Raw genomic sequence first — 24255 nt, forward strand, 5'->3', positions numbered from 1 at the left:
GTTGATCATCTATATTGCAACATGGTTCTGTCAGTTGTGGTTGTGAAACTTTTGCAAGAAATATTACTGAAAAGAGAAACTCTGAATGTGTCCATCATCGTATCTCTAGGTGCATACAGAGCGCATGATTCATTAAAGCTGTCAGTTTCATGTGCTGATGCTACAAATTCATCTCAGTCCATCGGGTTTAATTATATCCAGAGAAATAAAGGAAAACCTCACGAAACAAGACATGAAAATAACAGCCAGAACACACATAATCAGCTCATTAGAGGAATGAACATGGCAAACAAAACAACAAACGAGATTATGATGATGTCTTATAATCACTACTTTGGTCGAGCTTTTGAGAAACATAAGAGAGGTTGGGGTGTCTTACAATCAATACAAAATATTAATCATTAAAAATGATTAATAATCAGTAACTGTATTAGTGCTCAGACTGAAGATCTATGGACTGTTACGTGGAACACTTGATGTCCTCCAGCAGGTGGCGCTGATGCTTACAGAATTAACTTTCATAACCTAACCTAAAGACTGAATGATTGATACTGATAATGATGATTTAAATGATTGATAACACTGATAATGGTAAAATCTATTGCAAACAGATTTAATTAAAAAAAAAAAGTAATGTTACTAATAACAGTAATGATGATTTGAAGAAGTAAAAGCACTTCAATAAAAAAAAATGAATTAAATATTATTTGTATTATTTTAATATAATTTGTAATTAAATATAATGTCATTATATCTGTATGTCATGTTTTAAACAGAAAACACAACAGATTATGATTAAGGAGCAGCATGGCAAATAACTTGTTTCAAACACTTTGCAGTTGCTTTTTTCTTACCAAAAGAGAATGTTGAGTGGCTCTTTCTCATATGAAAGTTAACGGTGATCATGATGTAAAAACACCATAAAAGCATCATAACAGTGGACCATACAAGTCATTCACTATATTTCAAGTCTTCTGAAATCGTATGATTAAAAAGGGTCTATTATTCCCTTTTACAAAGTCTTTTGTTGTTTCAGGCTAGGCTTGCCGCGATAGACGGTGTTGACGGTGTTACCGGTTTTAAGCCCCATCACCGGTGACATCACTTTCCCACCGTGACACCGCGATGTCTTGACTTTTTTTTTTAAAGTATTCGTTTTTGCTAAAATATTTATTAGAATTAATTAAAAATAATAATTTTCAATTATTTAGTTCTGAAGAGAGCATTATAATTAAAAATGAACTGCGCAACGCGTGCCGTCACGTCACAGATCAGCAAGCATCAGGATTCTTTAGCACGTGTGGAGACGAGAACGAGTCAAATTACAGAAAAGCAAGATAATGGCGGAAGATTTGGTGTCAAAACGCAATGCAAAAGCGCCTGTTTGGCAATATTTTGGCCAATATATATTAATGTTAATAAATGCCAATTTATAGTGTTTTACTTTTTTTTAGAGTGCTGTCATTTATGTAGGCTAAGGTCCTTTTTAAAGTTTTTATTTTATATTCGTCTCTTTTTATTTGGTTTTATCTTATTTAAACTTTGTTTAATTTATTTAGGCCTATTTTGTTTTCTTATTCGTTAATAAACGTTTTTTTTTTTTTTGGGCCCACAGTTTGCCGATTTTCACTTTATTTTTATTCGTTCGTTATGCTAATAAAAGTTCTGTCTATATTTTATTCGTTTATAATTCTAATAAAAGTGCTGTCTAAATAAAAGTTTATTGTCAGCGAGTTGTTTTTTTTTTGTTTTTTTTTTTTTGTCCATTCCAGCAATTGACGCTGAATTGCAATTGACGCTTATTTCGAAAGTGAAAGTATGTCATTTATGTTGGCTAAGGTCCGTTTTGAAGTTTTTATTTTATATTCGTCTCTTTTTAATTGGTTTTATCTCATTTAAACTTTGTGTAATTTATTTAGGCCTATTTTATTTTCTTATTCGTTAATAAACGTTTTATGGTTCTTATTTGTTTGGGCCCACATTTTGCCGATTTTCACTTTTTTCAGCCTATGCATGGGGTTATTTTTATTCGTTCGTTATGCTAATAAAAGTCTATAAATAAAAGTTTTATTATCAGCGAGTTGTTTTTTTTGTCCATTCAAGCAATTGACGCTTATTTCGAAAGTGAAAGTATAACGCGCACGCATTTAAAAGCTATTTAACCCCCCCCGCCCTGCCCTCCACGGTGACACCGGGATTACCGGTGTTGTCACACGTCGATTAACCGGTGGGAAATTTTCCTCACCGCGGCAACCATTCAGGCTCTACTAGAACAGGTTTTCCTGCATTGTTGCGGCTCCTCTCTTCCCAGTCTGTCAGTAACGCTCTGTTCACTTCCTGTCTCTATGAAGCCCCTCCTTCTGAAAAGCACACTGTGCTCTGATTGGTCGGCTGGAGCAGTGTGTTGTGATTGGTCGAGCGCTTCGAGTGTGTTTGGGAAATGTCCCGCCCCTTTCCATAACTGCCAGTTTAACACACTACTAACTAACTCAACCAGGCCCCGCCCCTTTATTCTGCGCATGAATTATTATAATGAGGAATATCGTGACGTGTTCGACTACAATGGAGGCGTTTCAGGAGTTCAGAAACACTGACACTGATATAGAGGAGAACTGGAGCGTTTTCATGCTCAAACAGCAACACACTAAAGACGAGGAACATGGGGAACAGCACGACAGTCTCTGAATAAATAATGACAGAATATTCATTTTCGGCCGAGTTTCCATCATGACATTAGAGAGTGTTTATATTCACTTGCATAACGGTGAGCGAAGCGTGATGAGTGTATCTGTGTAAACTGAAGTGACATTACAACCATTACAAACTCTTCCGGACACGACCATATGCAGATTACTAAATCAGCAGAGGAAAACTGATTACAACAACATCTGATCCGCTCACACACACACACACACACACACACACACATAGGAGACTCCGTTACTATACGAAGAACTGCCGCCATGGTACATGTCCACAACAACTACACAGGTGTACCACTCAAAAATGGAACTAGGAAGGTTATGCACTTTACATGATATATTTTTATTTAGTTTACTTATAATAATCATGTTTTTTGACTTGAAATGTTTTTTTTTTCTATTAATGTCTCAACTTAACAGTACAAAATCCTTATGCGTTGTCTAAACACAAACCATATGTTAAAGGATTAGTTCACTTTTGAAAAAACTTTTGCTGATAATTTACTCGCCCCCATGTCATCCAAGATGTCCATGTCTTTCTTTCTTCAGTCGAAAAGAAATGAAGGTTTTTGATGAAAACATTCCAGGATTTTTCTCCATATAATGGACTTCAATGGGAACCAAACGGTTCAAGGTCCAAAAGACAGTTTCAGTGCAAACTGTTCAAATGTCTTTAAACGACACCAGGCGATGAATACGGGTCTTATCATGCGAAACGATCGGTTATTTCAAAACTTATCCCAAAAATGTAACTTTTCTAAGGACAAATGCTAGCCTTGCTCTATTCTGTGAGGCGCGTTTGTAACGTCACGTAATACGTAATTACGTTCAAAAGGTCACGGGCGACGTAGCCGGTTTTTTGTAAACGGCGTTTGAGTTAGTTTGCATGTTCAACCTATGCGTTCAACTTGTAAACACTGACTCTGTACTTCCGGCTACGTCGCCCGTGACCTTTTGAACGTAATTACGTATTACGTGACGTTACAAACGCGCCTCACAGAATAGAGCAAGGCTAGCATTTGTCCTTAGAAAAGTTACATTTTTGGAATAAGTTTTGAAATAACCGATCGTTTCGCATGATAAGACCCTTATTCATCGTTTTTTCAAAAGTGAACTAATCCTTTAAGTAAAAAATTTCATACATCCAGAGGGTGGCAGTATAGTGCGAAACAACGGCCATTTTGCCCGAACTTAATTTGTTTGTGTTCAATCTGCTTAAATATATGTACAACTTAAGTTTACTTAATCCGTTTGTGTTGGATTACATGATTGATTTGTGTTGCACAGAACCTGGGCTGTTAGTTCCCAGCATGCTTTGAATATGGTTGAATTAAGAGAGAATAAATGTTAAAATTAAGTGTTATTTTATCTTTTTTTGAGAAATTTAGAAAAGGCAAAGACTTGATAGTATGTAATTGTGTTTAATGTAAAATTACATTGAATTATTAAAACCATTTAAATTACATTGGGTTACCATTGTGGAGAAGAGTGGAGCATTTTGTTTGGCTGTCGACTGATTTAATAAATTTCTATTGCATTGGTTGAAGAAGGAGCATGTAATGTAAAACTTAGCATTTAAGATACTAATATGTGCTACTGCTAACAAATTGCTAGAATTATGTGTCACTAAAATAAATGAAATATTAACGCATTAATGAATATACAAAAATACCTAAATCATGTCAGGAAGCTTTTAAAAATTCACGTTGAGACTACTTAAATTGGGTTGGTTAAAATTACTTTATTTCATGATGTTGAAGTTACATGGACAAATTATTTTTGTTTAATGTAATCCAGTTATGTGGAACCAGTTGACGATATAAAATTAATTAAAGCCAACATATCATTTTTTAAATGCACGGTATCATGACCAAAAACACAGTCGTAGTTAGTAAGTAACCCTAACGAACCCGGATACAACTCAGCATAAATCTTTTTTACATTGCAAAAGTGACCCGAGTGTATTTTATGCTGCTAGTCAAAAAAACTAACATGGTATTACATCCTACACTTCCACAAAAATTATATATATATATATCATGCATATTTTTAACGTGTGGTTTTGAATAACATCATTGGTTTTACTTATGCATTACCAAAAAAAAAAAAAAACATAGCAAAATAATGGTAGCATGTAAAAATAATGTAATACATATAATAACCCAACTTATTTTTAACGTGTGGTTTTGAATAACACCATTGGTTTTACTTATGCATTACCAAAAAAAAAAAAAAATAGCAATAGACGAATCCGACGAGCGTTCTTGTGTAGGCTGCCATCTTGTGGCGACGCCATTACTGAGCTGTTACACCGGCATAGACATATGCACCGGGATGTAAACAAACCTCGGAGATAAGCTGATAACGCACCCTTAATGACAGCTACAGCCAGGCAGACTTGTTGGGTTGATGATGTTAGACATTGGCCTCCAGTCACAGATGAAGGTACAAATGATCTTACAGATTATTTATAAAAAATAGCTTGGCAAGCTAGCTAGGCTAACGTTTGCTACCGAGGAAACTAAAAAAAGATCTGTCCATTTGGCAACAATAAATAAATAAATAAATGAAATCAAATAAACAATTTCATGTTTTTCATTTGTGTGCATTATTTATCTCATTTTTACATTGCAACGGGCATGGGTAAGGTAACGTTACAGCTAGAAAGTATACATAATATCGACCAACTACTGTTTTTAAACCATGGAAAGAGGTCAATATAACAGCAGGAGAACAATTATGTCACATAACGTTACATTCAGATTAGGAAAGCCATTTAATGACCATAGCATGTCAATTGAATAGAAAAAATAACAAGAGAGGAGATTTTGCTGATCACTATATCACACATTTATTATATTTTTTTACTTATGTCATTAAATAATTGTTATTATACGCGAATGTCCACGTCTTGTACTCGCCCAGGAGATCTGTGTAAACCGTATGGCACCAGACGGGGCAGTCGACCCGGGGTATTCACAATGTTTTCTCTTCAAAATTGAAATTTTACTGCCACCATTGAAACAATTTATAACGGAAACTGTTTACCCATTTGACATTATACAAGGGCTAACGTTGTAACGTTAGTGACAGTCGTAAATCGCGAGCTGTTTATTCCAGTGGACGCAAGTTGCAACTAAAACAATAGAAGGCAATGGCGCAACGCTACCCAGCAACAGCTCAGTAATGGCGCCCGCTTACTTCCGGTAGTTTCGCCGGATTCGTCTATATAATGGTAGCATGTAAAAATAATGTAATACATATAATAACCCAACTTATTTTTAACGTGTGGTTTTGAATAACACCATTGGTTTTACTTATGCATTACCAAAAAAAAATAAAAAATAGCAATATAATAGTAGCATGTAAAAATAATGTAATAACCAATTTAAAAAGCACCATAGTAATACCATGGATACACCAGTAGCATGTAACAAAAACAAGGTAATGGGTGGCATAAGTTGTTCGTTTGACTGTCAGAAAGCAGTGTAGTGTGCTGTGGAAACTTCTTCTGGAGGTTTGCTTGATTGTGGTGAGGTCAGGAGAGCTGGCAGACTCTTATTGTGTTAGCAGGAGTTCAGCCAGAGACAGACGGCATCATAAATCATTACAGCTTCACATCAGACTCCATGCCGTCCAGACGCGAGCACGTTCAGCGGGCACACACCCATGTAATCCCTGGACTTTAAATGTGACTCTGTGGCTTTGAGTGATGGGGAACGTCTCAGAAAACGAAAGCAGATACAGTTATTGTTTCATTCGTCTGGACAATATTTCAATTCTGAATGAAATGTCCTTCCATTTCCATGGATTATGAAAAGCAGAGCGTCGTTATGAAGAATTAGCATTATTGCAGCATGGCACCTGTTTGTTAAAGTCCAGTGAAAATCAAGTTTGTATTGTTTATATATGTGGTGTTTTAGTGTTTTGTCTATAGGAGACAGCGATGAAGCCAATCAGCATATGGGGATGATTGACAGAGTTCATCAGTTCAAGGGGCAAATTTGGCCGGGATGCCGGGGTTAAACCCCTACTCTTATTAGAAGAGGGGGTTTGACCACAGAGACTCATATAGTTAACGATAAACACCTTGGTATTTGCTTTTATGTTTGTGTGGACGTCTTAACGTGTCGACATGACGTTTTAAAAGCCGTGATGTGCCCTAAAACACACTTTCCACAGCTGAAGACAATTTTAAAACCACACTTTAAAAAATATATCCCTGAAGAATCCAGACACCAAATAAACACATTAAAATGCTCCATTCTGTTGGGAAATATAAATAGAGCTACATTATAAATTATAAAGATGATTGTGTGCAGTTTTCTCTTGTTTGTCGTTATCAAGTCATTTTCATTGACAGAACCGAACAGATAATCATCATTTATTACACGTTCTAATTATTTTTCTCAGCTGCGTTATACACCGACAGAAAATATAATAGCAAACAGTGCAGAGCTCATTACTGACTCATTCGAGAGTTTTTATTTCTGTCATTGCTTGATAATTATTCGTTTAAAATGATGGTACACCAAGAAAATTAAAAGTCTGTCATCATTTGCTCATCTCTTTCCAAACCGTATGACTTTTTTTTCTTTACACTGTATTCAACTTAAAACGATAAAATCAGCTGCTGCCTTTAAATAAGTAATCCAGTTGGTTGTACAAGTCTTTTTAAAGTTTTTGGGTTGTTTTGGTTGTAATTTTGCCTAGTTGAATCATGCATAACATAAAAGTTAAATTGGTGAAATTATTTTGTTGAGTTAATGGGAAAACACACGTTGCCATGACTTAATAAATCATATTTTACAATGTTCGCCAGAGCACATAAAGAAAAATCAGTCAGAACCTTCTGCCCTTTTGCGTTAATTAAAAGCAGATGGCTATTAGATGATGTCGAACTGTAAAAAACCCCCACAGAAAAACGTACTAGAAAAGCACAGGCAAAAAAGCGAATACAGAATTTCTGTTTGGGTTAATCTTCCTTTGAAATGTCCTGAAGCTGAACTACATCCGTTTAATCGTCTAGCTTTTCATCTCCATTGTTTCATCACTGATGCACATAAATACAGGTGAACCTAGAAACATTAGAATATCATGCAAAAAAAGTTCATTTATTTCAGTAATTCAACTTCAAAGGTGAAATATTATATAGACTCATTACATGCAAAGTGAGATATTTCAAGCCTTTATTTGTTATAATTGTGATGATTATGGCTTACAGCTTATGAAAACCTTTCACAATTTGGGGTTTTCATAAGCCATAAGCAATAATCATCAAACTTATAACAAATAAAGGCTTGAAATTTCTCACTTTGCATGTAATGAGTCTATATAATATATTAGTTTCACCTTTAAAGTTGAATCACTGAAATAAATGAACTTTTGCATGATATTAACATTTTTTGAGTATCACTTGTATTAATGCAAGAAACAAAAGAACAAATTCGGCAAACTTCAGAAACAAACTTCAGAAAGCGTCTCTCACAAAATTTTCTAATCAAATGCATTTAAACAAAAAATTAACAATAAATTAACCATTATTCAGCGTTTACTATTAAACTGCTTCATGCAACTATGATCAGGTTTGTAAACGATCACTGTCACCCCCCTTTTTGTGCATTGATGTGAAAATCCGAAATTAAATGATTGTAATTCATGAATGCTTTGGAATAATGAAAGTGTAAAAGTTATAAAGTTTACTGTACTAAAAGTTTTTTTATTTTATACAAAAATTATATTTTACAAAACAGTATTTCCTCTAAAATTGCTATAAAATCAAAGCCATATGTCGAAACAAGTTGTGATCCAAATTTGATGTTCAGTGTAAAAAAATTAATCCAAAAAAAGCGGTAATTTACTGGCAGCTGTGGTTGCCAGCATCATACCGTAAAAATACGGTTTGTTACCGTTTTTAATTAACAGCTAAATACCGTATTGTCAGCTACAGTATAACACTTTAATATGCTCTAACACAAAAACAGTAACACACCGTATAGTTATGGTATGATGCTGGCAACCACAGCTGTCAGTAAATAACCGCTTTTTTTACAGGATTATTTTTTACAGTGTTGATATCACAAAAATGTAAGACTTTTTAGGCACTATAACAAAAACAGACAGATGCCCACATTTCATTGCATTTTTTGATGCATTCTCCCGTACCAAATTAATATTACTAAATACGCCTTATTCACGGCAGCGCCATCTTTGATTTTTAATGAGAATGAAAGCGAGGCTGTGAGGGATAGACTTGCATCTCTTCTATGGGCTGTACTGTTATTTAATGTGTTTTCGGATTGTTCTGCTCATGAAACACTGAAAAAATATCTTTCCAAGAAATTTCAGTTGACAAAAAAAATCCCGACATTGTAAGCTGTGGAACATTGTAAGTTATCTAGGAGCTTTATAGGGATGCACCGAAATGAAAATTCTTGACCGAAACCGAAAACCGAAAAAGAGGAAACCAAGGCCGAAAACCGAAACACCGAAAAGAATTATTAGTATCATTGTATTTATGGCTATGACTGTGTACAAACTTTACTAAAATCAAGGCATTGCAATTGCATATTAATATCACATTTTCAAAGAATAAATCAATTACAAATTATGCAAATATTTATTTAGCACAATGCACAGTATAAAATAAAATTCAAACTAAAATGTTTAACTTGACCCCACTCATGTGTACACTAAATAATAATCTACTGGCCTGCAGAAAGGTTTTAAAATTAAACATTCTCTCAAAAACAAAGCCGAGCGCAAACTTCTCATCACATCAGCAGCCAGTTTGCATGTCTAAATTAGTTACATTTTAAAAATTTGGCATACAATAACATAAAAAGCCTTTTTAAATGAACAATGGTCCATGTTTAATACAAATGTAGCCTACATGAAACTTAATGAAACATGTTTAGTGAATGTATTTAAATATTTAAGAGAGCATTAATTTAGTTCTATGCATACATATACATAGTTCCCAATCCCATATACATATTTTTTGTAATGTCACAAGTAATAATCTCAGGGTTTACTGGGTTTTACATGATTATTTTGTATTGGTGCTGGAATACCCTACTAAAAAATAAGCATTGTCATGTGTTAATCTTTCTTCTTCTCACCGATTCCTGATGGTTAGAGGACAGTTACTTGAGTCGTCCCCTGTCGTTTCAAGGAATAGTAAAACGGAGAGCGCGTCAAGTATAAACGCCTCGACCGTTTGGAGCGGTGCGCGCGCTGTCTGTGGAGACTCGCGCTGCCTTGTTTACTTTCGCCTGCCTCCGCAGCGCGAGTCTCCACAGACAGCCGTTGTTTAGAGCAGATATAGGTGGATAAACAAGGCTTCCGTCTCCTCGTGGGTTCAGATACACTGAAATACGTCCGCACCGCAGAAATGTTGCTTCAGACAAGCACGTGCAGGTCGCAGTTTCTGTTTGCGTCATCACAACATTTCGGCCATATTGTTTCGGTGATAAAAGTCTTTCGGCCGAAAACCGAAAATGCACTTTTGGGCCATTTTCGGCCGAAAATTTTCGGCGGCCGAATATTCGGTGCATCCCTAGAGCTTTATTCAGCTTTTTACAGCGGATGCCATTGGAAACACAGTAAGTCTATCCCTCACAGCCTCACTTTCATACCTGTCATGGCGCTGCTCTGAATAAGGTCTATGGGTTAGGGTTAGGGTCAAAATAATTTCTATTACAAAACAGTCGCCAAATATGAGTCTCATACCAATTCCGATGATATAAAATTTGTCAAGAGTGGGAAAATGTTAGGATGGTACCTAATTTATGATGAATTCCAAAATATGTGATAGGGAAAAACAGGTAGTAAAAAAAAGCCATTAATGGCAACACATTTGGTATGTGTGAAGTTTCCATTGAAAGTGACCCAACAGTCCCTGGTGACCCGACAGGAAGTTTACTTTTGAGCAAAACATCTTGGAATGTCCTTCTGACATAATAAAACTTTTGCATTTTAACATGTTAACTCAGATAAACATTTACACAACATGTTCACTGTGGTCAAGCATTTGTGTTTGTAAGCGATCCAAAGCACTTCAGCTTCAAGCTAGAAAATTTGATTTCATCAATTTCACTTTGTAAATCATTTCCATCTGCTCAATTTGCCAGATATGTCCAGTATTTCCTGGACTTTCTTCTCTTATTGTTTTTGATGGAAGCTCGTAGCTCTGAGCTGATGTCCAATCCTCTGAACGTCACTTATACAGACTCAATATATTACAGCCAAATTAAAGTTTAACAGTTGGCTTAAATATTCGTTCAATGGTCTTACTGAAAGTGACCCGCCTTCAGTGCAATAAAAATGCCTTCATCATCTGTCAATCAAAGTTTGATTGTAAAGTATCACACTAAACTAAAGCAAAGTAAAACTAAAGCTTTACTTTTTAATACGTCGCTGACGTCATGCTGTGTGCATGAAAAACTTGCTCCATCTTTGAAATGACTCCATTCTAGTAAGTAACAGACACTTTTCATGATCCAACCAATTCCCAGTGGATAATTAGGTCCGGAAATGCATATTCTTATTAATGAACATCCTTTTTAACTCATAAATAAATCAGACTACGGAAACAAAAAATGATTTCAATTTGACTAAGTATCTTTCTAAGGGAACAATGATGCTAGCTCATAAATACTGATTATTGGAGTTTGAATGGCGAAAACAATTAATCTACCTCACTTAAACCAAACATTGTCCTATAATCAGGAAAAACCTGACACGATCACTGTTCAGAATAACACACTACTAACACATTTATAAAAAGATGTCTTTAAAAGGAGTAGTTCACTTTTAAAAAAAACTTTACTCACCCCCATGTCATCCAAGATGTCCACGTCTTTCTTTCTTCAGTCGAAAAGAAATTAAGGTTTTTGATGAAAACATTCCAGCATTTTTCTCCATATAATGGACATCAATGGGAACCAAACGGTTCAAGGTCCAAAAGACAGTTTCAGTGCAAACTTCAAAGTGTTCAATGGGCTTTAAACGATTCCAGATGATAAATAAGGGTCTTATCAAGTGAAACGATCGCTCATTTAATAAATAAATAACAACGTTTAAGTTTTATAAGCTCAAATGCTCGCCTTGCTCTGTTCTGTGATGTACGTTCGTGACTCTCCTGTTCGAACTCGTTCATCAAAATGAACAAAATCTCGGAGTCAACTCGCTCATTTTGTTCGTGGAATGAACCAAATGACACGAAAAAAGATTCGTTCATTTTGATGAACAAGTTCGAACAGAAGAGTCACGAACGTGCATCACAGAACAGAGCAAGGCAAGCATTTGTGCTTATAAAACTTAAACTTTGTTATTTATTTATTAAATGAGCGATCGTTTCACTTGATTCGTTTAAATCGTTTAAAGCCCTTTGAACATTTTGCACTGAAACTGTCTTTTGGACCTTGAACCGTTTGGACCCCATTGAAGTCCATTATATGAAGAAAATACTGGAATGTTTTCATCAAAAACCTTAATTTCTCTTCGACTGAAGAAAGAAAGACATGGACATCTCGGATGACATGGGGGCGAGTAAATTATCAGCAAAAGTTTTTTTAAAGTGAACTACTCCTTTAAGGACCAGCGCCTGCGCACGGCGACAACACAGTCCTGAAGTGTCCACTAGTGTCTCCCCTGTGAAGACCCTCTTCTCCTTCCCTTTACCTAAAAAAAATAATAAATAAATAAATCAAGGTTTGCATCTTTGGAAGCTATTTCAAGCTTTGCGTTCTCAAGCCTGCAGGCAGTGTAGTTGAGCGGACATTAACAGCTAATGATCTTTGCAACGGAAGTGGATCAATGAAAACTTAATTTAGCTGGACAATAACTTAATTCAAGAGCTGCTGTAAAGACAAAACAATCTCTGTTACTTTAATTCCCTATTATCACTATAAAGCTGCTTTGAAACAGTCTATATTGTTAAAAGCGCTGTTGACTTTACAAAATATTAATATAGACACCCATTATTTTAAATGGTAATAAAATGTCACTGTTTTGCATCTAATAAATGCAGCCTTGAATAGACTTCTTTTAAAAAACATAAAAATATTTTAATCAAACATTGACTTATATTACAGTTTGAATGTTTATCATTGCATGTGGTATAGTAGGAACTATAGTAGTAGTACATTCTGACCACAGCTAATTTAAAAGCAGTTTTGCTATCAGAGACACATTAGAGTGATTTACATTAGTGAATGTGCGAAGGCGGCATATCCTCAAGAGAGCGATAAAACCACAAACATCGCACAGTAAGTGTTCAGTAAGAGCTAAATGACGCTCTCATCTGGGCCTATGAGACACTTTTGAGAAGTGATTTTAATCTTGAGGTTCATAAACTATAACAGCTCGGCCTCAGTAATAGTTTTGTGGTGTACTCTTGCCTCCATTGTGTTTTTTAAATGGAAATTCTTGGAGTTGATTCAAATAAACACTAAATCTTATTAGATTCAGACCTCCGCTCAAAACAAACACAGAAACTCTTCCCATCAGAGCTGAGCTTTCGTTTTTGAAGACAATAAAGTTCACATAGCAACGCTCTAGAAACCGTATCATGATTCTACTAAACCTTTTAAACATTTGTTGTATTTTGGATTGTTAATCACTGACACAGATTTAAAGAACTAATATTAACATGATGCACTTTATTGTGCTCATCATTAAGAAAATAAACTACATATTTACATGTAGGCATAGATATATACACTAGACGTCGTCTTGGCTACGGCACTTCATTAGAACGAATGCGTCAATAGAGCCGCCATCTTGGAACAGGGGAGTCCCTCCACTTTAATGCATCAGCGTCAATGTAGACACAGGTCTAACAGAAATAAAATCATCATGAATGCGATTTTCTCGTGATTTTCCTAGTTCAGATTTCATTCGTGAACATCGTACACAGCACAAAAGTCAGAGAGTAAAGGCAGAGATAGCAGCGTTACCTAGCTACTTCCTATGACAACACCCCTGTTCCAAGATGGCGGCGGTTTTGAACCCCAAGAACCCCAAGGTGACGTATAGTGTCTATGACATGGAGGGCCCTGTGAAATCCGTTTTATTTTTTCCCGTTTTAATTTTTGGGATTTTTTTTTTTTTTACCCTTGACTGTTATTTTAGTCGTAAAAAGAGTCTGCTTTTAAAGTTAATGATCAAAATGTAAACAAATGAAATAGGAATGACCTTAAATGTTCGCTTCGTTTTTGTCCAGTCCAGCGCCTCATAGACAGATGCGGTGTGCACGGACTTGTGTGTGTGTGTGTGTGTGTGTATGTGAGCGAGTGATAGAGAGACGGAGGGAGAGCGGGGAAAGGAAATACAACTGAAAGAATAAGCTGCGTTTTTTTATAAATAGCAGTAAAAAAAATGTACGGAACGCAATATGTGGTGGCAAATTAGTCTATGTGTGGGAAACACTGCATAAAAGTCACGTGCGAACTTCTTAGCTCGGCACTGACGGCTTATCCACAAGTTTCCTACGTCCCATGAGGCCCTGCATCAAAAGTGGGCGCGTCTTCTGGTTCGAAGCAAACAAAGCGTGACTTGACATGCTTGACACTCGTTCATTCAACAGTTGACAGTCATTCAAGTTATAGCGATCCAAACTAGTTAACGATGTGGGAACACAACCTCAACCAAATTAAAAAAGGTGAAATAACAGTACCTTTAGTACCGTAGTTGATTGGGAGTATTATAATAACATTATTAATAATCAATACTCATCAAGGCATGGTGACAGACAGTTGTGCGAGCTGACAAACAATTAAAATAAAAAATACACACTTAGTCATTGTGCTTTGGAGTTTATTCAAAATTATAAATGTATGTGCTGCTTGTCAACACTAGGGTTGGGTATCGTTTGAATTTGAACGATTCTGATTCCGATTCCGATTCCTTGTTTCGATTCCGGTTCCTAACGATTCTCGATTTCGATTCTTTTAAGAGGCAGGGTCAAAAAAGTTTAGCTAACCTTGCTAACCAACAGTCTTTCTAAAGGAAATACTACTTCTGTCACAAATAATTTTTACTCATTTTGCCGAGATTTCGTTAATTTTTAGAAAAGTGAAGCCACACTTTGGACCGCCGACGTAAGCTACTAATGTTCGACTCGCGCGGTTATGCCAACACTTCCGGTAGACGCTTCTTCGTTGGTGTTGTTCAGCGGTTTCTTCTTCCGCTCGGCGGACTGTGAATATCGAAACTAGGAATTGAAATTTTAACTTTTGAACGATTCCGGGAAAAACGAAAAGTTAGTCCCGGTTCCAATCGATACTCGATTCTCGATACCCAACCCTAGTCAACACAGGCTTTGATCCTGAGTTTAGGTGTAACATCATCAGTAGCGAACAGCCAATCACATGCTGATAGATTTTATAGAATATTAAGAATTTAAACAAATGTACACAGGAAGATTCGTCGTCTTTTGGGAGGTGATGGAAACTAACGTTACAGTCGTTGGCAGGATCACTCTGATTTCGTTTTTCGGCTTATGTTCAAAACAATCACGTTTAAGCCACTGAATTAGTTTAATCCGGTTTTACATACAACCGCGAACAGCACATGTTGTCCCTGAGCTCCGTAACGACATCTCTCATAAAGATTTGCGTCTTTAAATAGTAAAATAATTCTCAGAAAAACAGCTAGCCTCTTCGCTAACTAACACACAAAATACCATTGGAATGCTACTTCCGCCGCCTCCCCGGAAGTTTCACCCACTTTATTTTTTACAGGAGCGCCCCTCGGAAATTTGTGGATAGCGTTGAATTTCGTAACTTTTTTGCCGACGAAAGCAGCGCCGCGGAGAGCCGCTTCGCCATGCTTTCATTGTTTTTGATTTTGTCATTAGAGCTGAAATGACAGGTTGGGGGGTTTGTGTCGCCCAGATTTGCATTTGCATTTTAACCAGACATACGTTCTTCTCCTACGCAAAAACAAAATTTCAAACCAAATATCTAATATTCCACGAAATTCCGCGTAATTTGCCAATTCCGCGATTCCGTGATCGCGGAAATCATAGGACCCTACAAGGTCTGAATAAAATTTGATGGTGTTTGTTTTGTAAAACTCAATGCAAAAGTGTAAAGGAAAAAAAAAGCAAACGGCACAAAAACACCCCCCTAATGATGTCAGCAGCAGCTGGGATGTAGTTGGGTATGTAAACACACTTTCACAAGGTCACTCACGACCACATTTTTATGATAAGACGCATTAAATCTTACTAATAAACATTAAAGAAACAGTTGAGGGGTCACAGACACCCCAGGACTCTTCTTGACAGTCTTGCCCAATTGAGGGAAATCCATTTTATTTATTTAAATCCAGACGGGAGTTTCTCAGTATTCCAGTAAAAGAACAGAAGGAAAAAAGCAGGAGGGTGGAGAGCAGGTCTGACATCACAGTAATGTGGAGCTCAAACTCGTTTAAGAGTCAGGCCGTGCCGAGCGTTCGACAGAAGAACACACACATCTGGATCTGCTTTCTGGAGGAGTTGAGGTACGTACTGCACTGATTCAATTACAAGACCACAAACAACGTGTCATTTTCAACTGAATGTGGGGTGTGCATTAGATGTGGTGTGTCCGGCGCACTGTACTGTATATCTTAAATTCCAATGATTTAGAGCAGTTTTGAAAGAAATTAATAAAGCATGTTCACTCAAAGGATTTTCCAGGAACAACATGTTCTGCTTCTACAGAAGTAGGAAAACAGCAAGAGAAAAGGCAAAAGAAATAGGCAGGTTGGCATTTTTAATTGTGCTGTTTGAACTTAAAACATGAACGGGACATTATTGTTAGGTTTATGTGTCAGTTGGTCTGAACGTCTGGAAAATATCAATGCAAGGATATCTACAGCTTTTTTTAATGTCAATTCATGTACTTTTTGAAATGTAAATCATATAAATCAAGAATACGGTACACACGCGGGTGACTGTTAGTATGGTGAACTACTGCGTTGATGAACAATAACTTGTGTTTGTGAGGGTCTATATTAAATTAGCATGACCATTTTTAGTCCTTCATAAATGTTCGAGCCTTGAACTTTTTACTCATCAATAAATCCTTAATATGAAACTGTTTTCAACATTGTAAATAATCAGCATATATTATAATGATTTGTTATCATTACAAGAGTAATGATGCTGAAAATTCAGATTTGCTCACAGAAATAAATTACATTTTACAATATATTCACCTAGCCAGCTATTTTAAATGGTAAAAATATTTTTATTTATTTTACTTTCAAAAACATTAAAAAAAAAAATCTTACCAACTCCAAACTTTTTAAAGGTATACAGAGTATATTAGGTTCAGACAGTCCCATAATTCACATCCTTGGATAAAAAAATAAAATAAAAAAAGTAAAGTAAATACCTAAACAGTTTATCTAATCACAGACTATTCATTGTTGCTTAGTCATGGTTAACAGCAATGCAATTAGTCTGACTAAAAAGATTCAATCTTCTGACTGTTCTGACCCATGAAGGAAAAATAAATCAATGTTTTAGCCCAAGTTTGTTCATTTCCTTCCCCTGTTATTTTCCACTCAATCAGCCGCCTGACAGACGGTTTCCCCTTAAAACACAGGAAATATTATGCAACTACACAACACTTTCATATGGTGGATTCCAGGATTTACTCATCCACAAGTCGTTCCAATCCAAACCTCTATGAATTTTTTTTTTATTATTATTATTATTATGTGGATCAAAACACTGTTTTTTAATGAAAGCAAGACATATGAGTTTGAAATAAGATGAGGGTGAGAAAATGCTGACAGCCTTTTCAATTTTGGGTATAAATTTCAAGTGAACAGATAAGATTTTTTGGAAAAACTCTTGTAATGGCCTTCCCCTTCCATTTGTTTGGCTTGACGTCACCACTAGATGGCGAAATAAACATATTGGATATAAGGGAAAGGAAATAGAGCAAGAGTATTTCATGTTTGTTCTAGAGCTAACAAGCAGACTCACCCCCATGTCATCCAATATATCCATGTCTTTCTTTCCTCAGTCGAAAAGAAATTAAGGTTTTTGATTTTTCTCCATATAATGAACTTCAATGGGGTCCAAAAGACAGTTTCAGTGCAAACTGTTCAAAGGGCTTTAAATGATTCCAGACGATGAATAAGGGTCTTATCAAGCGAAACGATCACTCATTAAAAAAAAAATTACGTTTTATAAGCTCAAATGCTCGCCTTGCTCTGTTCTGTGATGCGCGTTCAAAACGTTTTATTTTGTGTCTCCGTCCGAGGTTGAGTTACACTGCTCGAGTAATTGTATTTAAATAGGGAAAACATGGAGGTGTTTGGTCGCATATTGAATGAGCTGGGCTAGTTAAGAGCGATCAAAGTGTCTCAACTCGTCTTCGTTAAGGGAATAACATAGTTTAATATGCAAAAAAGGTGGAGTATCCCTTTAATACAATTAAAAATAACTATTTTCTAATGTATTATAATGTTCTAATTATTTTTTTTAATGTATTTTACATTACAACCATTTCTTATTATCATCAATATTGAAAACAACAAAATATTTTTGGGGGAAAGCCCATCGGAGGATGGTATTGACCTAGCTTCCCAGAAATCCTCACCAAAGTTTAGATCTTCTTTTAACCCTCTGGGGTTGTTCGTTTCAGAGTCACACTCGGGGTGTTCGGGTCCAAATGGACCCAAAGGGCAGGATTTTGTGAATGAATTTCATTGTTGTGTAATGGGTGGTTAGATTGGCTTAATTTATTAGCCTACATTAAATGATTTTGGTGGATTTAATTCTGCCTGGTGCCTGAATTTCGTTAAAGGGATAGTTCACTTTGAAATTAATTTTTGATATGTTTTATCTTACCTCAAGGGCATCCAAGATGTAGGTGACATTTTTCAGTCAAACCGTTGTTGTCTATCAGTCATACACTGGAGGCTAAGGGGGTCCAGAAAGAGCAGCACAGAGAAGTCCAGATTAAACATGATTTAATGACTCGTACATGTAAGGACACATTGATGGCCTAAGACACGAAACGAGCGGTTTGTGTGAGAAAACCAACAGTATTTATATCGTTTTTACCTCGTGTAATCCAAGTGATCTGAATCAGTTGTTCAATGTCCAACTGAACCAAACTGAATCAGTTCAATGTTACGCCGGAAGTGATCGCTTGCGTGTGACGTCACTCAATATTTACACGGAGATTTCAGAAGTTTTTCCTTTTACTGAACATATTTAGATATCCCGAAATCGTCTTCCATTGCGGTTTCCCGTATATCTAAATATGTTTAGTGAAAGGTAAAACTTCCGAAATCTCTGTATAAACAAAGAGTGACGTCGGCGCGCAAGCGATCACTTCCAGACCGAAGCGCCCGTGCCGTCAGATCATTTTGTCATGGCTGTGATTACACGAGGTAAAAACGATATAAATACTGTTGGTTTTCTCACACAAACCGCTCGTTTCGTGTCTTAGGCCATCAGTGTGTACTTACATTTACGAGTCATTAAATCATGTTTAATTTGGACTTCTCTGTGCTGCTCTTTGGTGGACCCCCTTAGCCTCCAGTGTATGACTGATAGACAACAACGGTTTGAGTGAAAAATGTCAAAATTGAAACTACTGTGGAAACAAAGACACCTACATCTTGGATGCCCTTGAGGTAAGATAAAACATATCAAAAATTAATTTCAAAGTGAACTATCCCTTTAAGAGTAATTTAAGGAATTATTCTCCAATAAATAAGGTTGCCACCGTTACATAAGTAGTGCCCAAACAGGGATATGAAAATAATCGAGTGAATAGGGGTTTATCCCCGGCATCCTGGCCAAATTTACCCCCTGGCCTCAGTCCATCATGGCCTCCTAATCATCCTCATATACTGACGGGCTTAATCACTGTCTCCTGTCCACCAGTAAGCGGGTGTGTGTTGGGCGTTGTGGCGTCACATCATCCAGGTTTCACAGATTCCCCCTTCCATGTATAGTGCTTTGAGTGCCCAGAAAAGCACTATATAAATGCAACACACAGTGTTGTAGTCGAGACCACCTCACTCGAGTCCGAGTCGACACCGAGACCAGAGAGAGTCGAGTCCGAGTCGAGTCCGAGACCAGAGACGGTCGAGTCCGAGTCGAGACCGAGACCAGAGAAAGTCGAGTCCGAGTCGAGTCCGAGACCAGAGACGGTCGAGTCCGAGTCGAGACCGAGACCAGTGAGGGTTGATTACCTAATTTACTTTTATTTACTTAGAGAAATCCTTTTTTTTTACTGAATTTACTTAGAGTTTAAAAAATATGATCAGTTTAAGTAAAAAGGCCACATAGTAGGTGGTGTTAAAAGTAATTTTATTACAATTTGTCATGCGCAGTTGCGCACTAGAAAATCACTGGGTGTGTCAATCAATTTAAAGAAATATTTTATTAACATACATTAATAATCATGAAAAATATTTTGAATTGAACTCGAGTGGACTCGGGAATAAGTCCGAGTCCTAAAAAAAAAATGTTAGAGTACGAGTCAATTCCGAGTCCAAATGGACACGAGTCCATGACAAGACCAAGACCATTAAAATATGGTCTCGAGACCGAGTCCGAGTCTCGAGTACTACAACACTGGCAACACATTATTAATTTCAATTTAAAAACTGACACTAAACATCTCTTCTCTTCACAGAAACATGGAGCTCGACATAAAAGCGACGACATTATCAATCCTTTCTACAATTCCAACGACCGTCTCAAGGAACAACCTCACCAATGACACCCAGTGTCCGCATTGGGAAGTGTGGGACTGGTTGTACATCATGCAGCCTGCGTACATGTTCCTCATCTGCGTGCTGGGAATTCTGGGAAACATCTTCGTCCTGCTGGTCTTCGGCCTGCATAAGAAAGCATGTACGGTGGCAGAAATCTACCTGGGGAACCTGGCGGCCGCCGACCTCCTGTTGGTTTTGTGTCTGCCGTTCTGGGCGATCAACATCGCCAATGGGTTTGAATGGCGATTTGGGTTGGTCATGTGCCGTTTGGTCAACTCGGGCATCAGAATGAACATGTTTTGCAGTATTTACTTACTAGTGTTGGTCAGCGCAGATCGTTACGTTGCACTCGTTCATGCCATGTCACGCGGTAGAATGAGACGACCACGATACGCCAAGCTCAACTGCATCGCCGTTTGGGGTTTCGGATTAATCCTCAGCATCCCAACGCTTCATTTCCGGGACACTCAATTCATCCCGGAGCTGAACATCACGGCTTGTATTCTGAACTATCCGAGTGAAAACGTCGGCCTCGTTTGCGACATCCTTCTCGTTTTGCTCGGCTTCATCATCCCAATTTTGGTGATCACCTACTGCACGCTGAAGATCATTCAAGCCCTGAGCAAGCAAGTCGTCGACCGCTTTAACGCGGAAAACACGGAGAGGAAAGCCACCGTCCTGGTTCTGGTGGTGCTGTTGGTGTTTCTCGTGTGTTGGGTGCCGTTCCACCTCGTGACCCTCATGGATATCCTGGTGCGCTTCGGCCTCCGCGGCGGATGCGACTTTGAATCCGGTCTCGACGTCTCCAATCAGATATTCACCTACTTGGCTTTGAGCAACAGCGTGTTGAACCCGATACTCTACGTGATCGTGGGCAAGAACTTCAGGAAGAAAGTCAAAGAGTTGATAAAGCAACTTACAGAGAGAAGAGCGGATTCAACAAGCGGTTCGACAAGATCACAGCTCTCATCAACCTTAAAGACATTCACAACATTTTAAGACCATTATGTGTACAATGTAGGGATGTCAGACGATTAATCGCGATTAATCGCATCCAAAATAAAAGTTTGTGTTTACATAATATATGTGGGTGCACTGTGTATAATTATTTTTTTTATATTTATATATATATATATATATATATAAAAAATACACACACATGCTTGTATATATTTAAGAAATATTTTCATGTATATACTGTATATAGATTTATATATAATTTCTATTATATATAAATATCAATATTTTATTTTAATATTTTTTTTTCTTAAATATACATGCATATGTGTGTACTTATATATATATATATATATATATATAAATAATTATACACAGTGCACCCACATATATTATGTAAACACAAACTTTTATTTTGGATACGATTAATCGCAATTAATCGTTTGAAAGCCCTAGTACAATGTTCATAAGTAATTATATTATACATTGTTTGTTTAATATGTAAGTTATGTATACTGTACAAAAATATCTTTTGAAGTTGTAAATAACATTATTGTAGTATGTACTATTTTAGTTGTTCTACTTCAAAATTTCACGTTTAATGCAAGGCTGTTACATTGTAATTATTTTGTGAAAATGTTTAAGTAAATCAACACTGTTTTTTTTAAAGGTTATGCGATTACTCATTTTAAAAGTGTGCATTTTTCATTTGACGTTTTGAAATGGTGGTGTTTTTTTTAAGTCGTGACTCGTGCTGATGGTAAAAGTCAATAACTCTGAAATTAATGGAAGGACAATATTAAAATACTGCCAAATCAAACTCACAATTACACCAAAAACTCCAGGTTGCATAAATTGTTTGCAATCATGTCACTTTGGATAAAAACATCTGCAAAATGAACAGTAGTATTTAAAAGCAGTGTGTAATCCATACAAAATACATACAAAAAACAATACAAAGGCACAAAAAACATGATAATATCAGGGCACTTAATTTTATGTACTTGTAGTAATTACAATCGATGGGTAATAACTAGGTACGAACCCTAAACCTACCCCTAAATCTGATTTGACAAGCGGTTCTACAAGATCACAGCTCTCATTAACCTTAAACAACTTATTAAGACCATTATGTATACAAAATTCATTCATAGGCAAATGTTTGATAAATATCTCAGTTGGTACTTATTTTAGAAAGGTGTACATTTTCTGGATAACACTTTAGTTTAGGGTCCAGTTCTCAACATTAACCAGTTGCTTTGCATGCATATTACTAGGATCTTGGCTGTTTATTAGAACTTATAAATCACATATTAAATGCCTTATTCTGCTTGAACATAATCTAGATCCCTTAATCTTAAACTTAAAAACTAGCCAATACCTTACTACTAATAATAATAATTAATAAGCAGTAATTAGGAATTAGTAATTAGTAATTAGTTTTTTTTAATTAGGACGGAGGCACAAGTCATAGTTAATACTGAGAATTTGACCCTACACTAAAGTTTGACCAAAAAACAAAACAAAAAAGTGGCAAAATGTATAAATGTAGATGCTAGTTTTTAAAAGCAGTGTTATCCTGGAACTTTTTGTCTGTGTGATGCCTGTAAAGTATCAGACAGACTCCAGCCATGATGTGTCTGTTTCCAGCGTCAGAAAATGACTGGTTGGTTAAATTAAAAAATATGCGACAGACTTTCCAGTAATGACTCTTCACCCGTTTCTCTTTGTGTGTCTATGAATAACACCGCCCTAAATAGTGTTTTCCCAGTGATACCTCAGACATGTTTTCAAGAAGACTGCGGTCAGTAACAGCAGTGTGCCCGCACTCTAATCTGTCAGCGTTCCCTCAAATAAAACACATATTTCTGTAAAAGAGTGGTTTAAATTCATCATAGTCTTTTAAACAAAACCTCTGCCATTAAAAATAACATCTCTCGGCTGCATTTCTCGTGCTTGAAAGTGTTTGTATGCCCCCTGGAACTGATTTTTAGAGGCATTTGTAGCTTTTTTGTGGGCATATTTCTAAAGGTATTATAAAAAAATATAATACCTTCAGCTAATATAAATAATTAAATTTCTCATTCTGGATCATTCAGTTTTCCTCCCCAACAAAATCCACTTGAGCTTCGCATTAAACAACACTCGCCTCTAGGGTTGGGTATCAAGAATCGAGTATCGATTGGAACCGGGACTAACTTTTCGTTTTTCCCTGAATCGTTCAAAAGTTAAAATTTCGATTCCTAGTTTCGATATTCACAGTCCGCCGAGCGGAAGAAGAAACCGCTGAACAACACCAACGAAGAAGCGTCTACCGCAAGTGTTGGCATAACCGCGCGAGTCGAACATGAGTAGCTTACGTTTGGCGGTCCAAAGTGTGGTTTCACTTTTTTTTAAAAATTAACGAAATCTCAGCAAAATGCAAAATTTGTGACAAAAGGAGTATTTCCTTCAGAAAGACTTGGTTAGCTAAACTTTTTTTGACCCTGCCTCTTAAAAGAATCGGAATCGAGAATCGTTAGGAACCGGAATCAAAACAAGGAATCGGAATCAGAATCGTTCAAATTCAAACGATACCCAACCCTACTCGCCTCTGGAACTGAAAAAAACTAAATATTATCTTGAAAAAATGAAGCAACAGCTGCAAGCATCTCAAGTTCACTCAACTTCACTATCTGTGCTGCCATGCCAATAGATATAACTTTTATAAATTCATTCAAGCGTCCTCAGAAAGAACATCTGAATAGTGATGAAGAGTTTGTTAAATAGTTGTTGAATGACCACTTTAACTTAGAAATAAAACAACTGTTGTCCCGAGACTCCCGATGCATGTATCACAACACGTACAAATGTG

General features: G+C 36.6%; 2 protein-coding genes across 2 annotated transcripts in view; both read left to right on the forward strand.

The window, feature by feature from the left end:
- LOC120473281 (zona pellucida sperm-binding protein 3) overlaps positions 1–24255 on the forward strand; it is a 194702-nt gene that overhangs the window by 72107 nt on the left and 98340 nt on the right.
- Positions 16060–21492, forward strand: bdkrb2 (bradykinin receptor B2). Its single transcript, XM_039662952.2, has 2 exons — positions 16060–16211; positions 20363–21492. Exons 1-2 carry the CDS (start codon positions 16120–16122, stop codon positions 21441–21443), a joined length of 1173 nt encoding a protein of 390 aa, XP_039518886.2. The 5' UTR covers positions 16060–16119; the 3' UTR covers positions 21444–21492.

Source organism: Pimephales promelas, chromosome 15, assembly GCF_988280905.1.
Source record: "Pimephales promelas chromosome 15, fPimPro1.hap1.1, whole genome shotgun sequence".
Taxonomy (NCBI): Eukaryota; Metazoa; Chordata; class Actinopteri; order Cypriniformes; family Leuciscidae; genus Pimephales; species Pimephales promelas.

Coding starts and splice junctions, on each gene's coding strand:
- bdkrb2 (XM_039662952.2), top strand. CDS start 16,120: ATGTGGAGCTCAAACTCGTTTAAGAGTCAGGCCGTGCCGAGCGTTCGA. Junction 16,212..20,362: donor TGCTTTCTGGAGGAGTTGAG/GTACGTACTGCA, acceptor TTCTCTTCACAG/AAACATGGAGCTCGACATAA.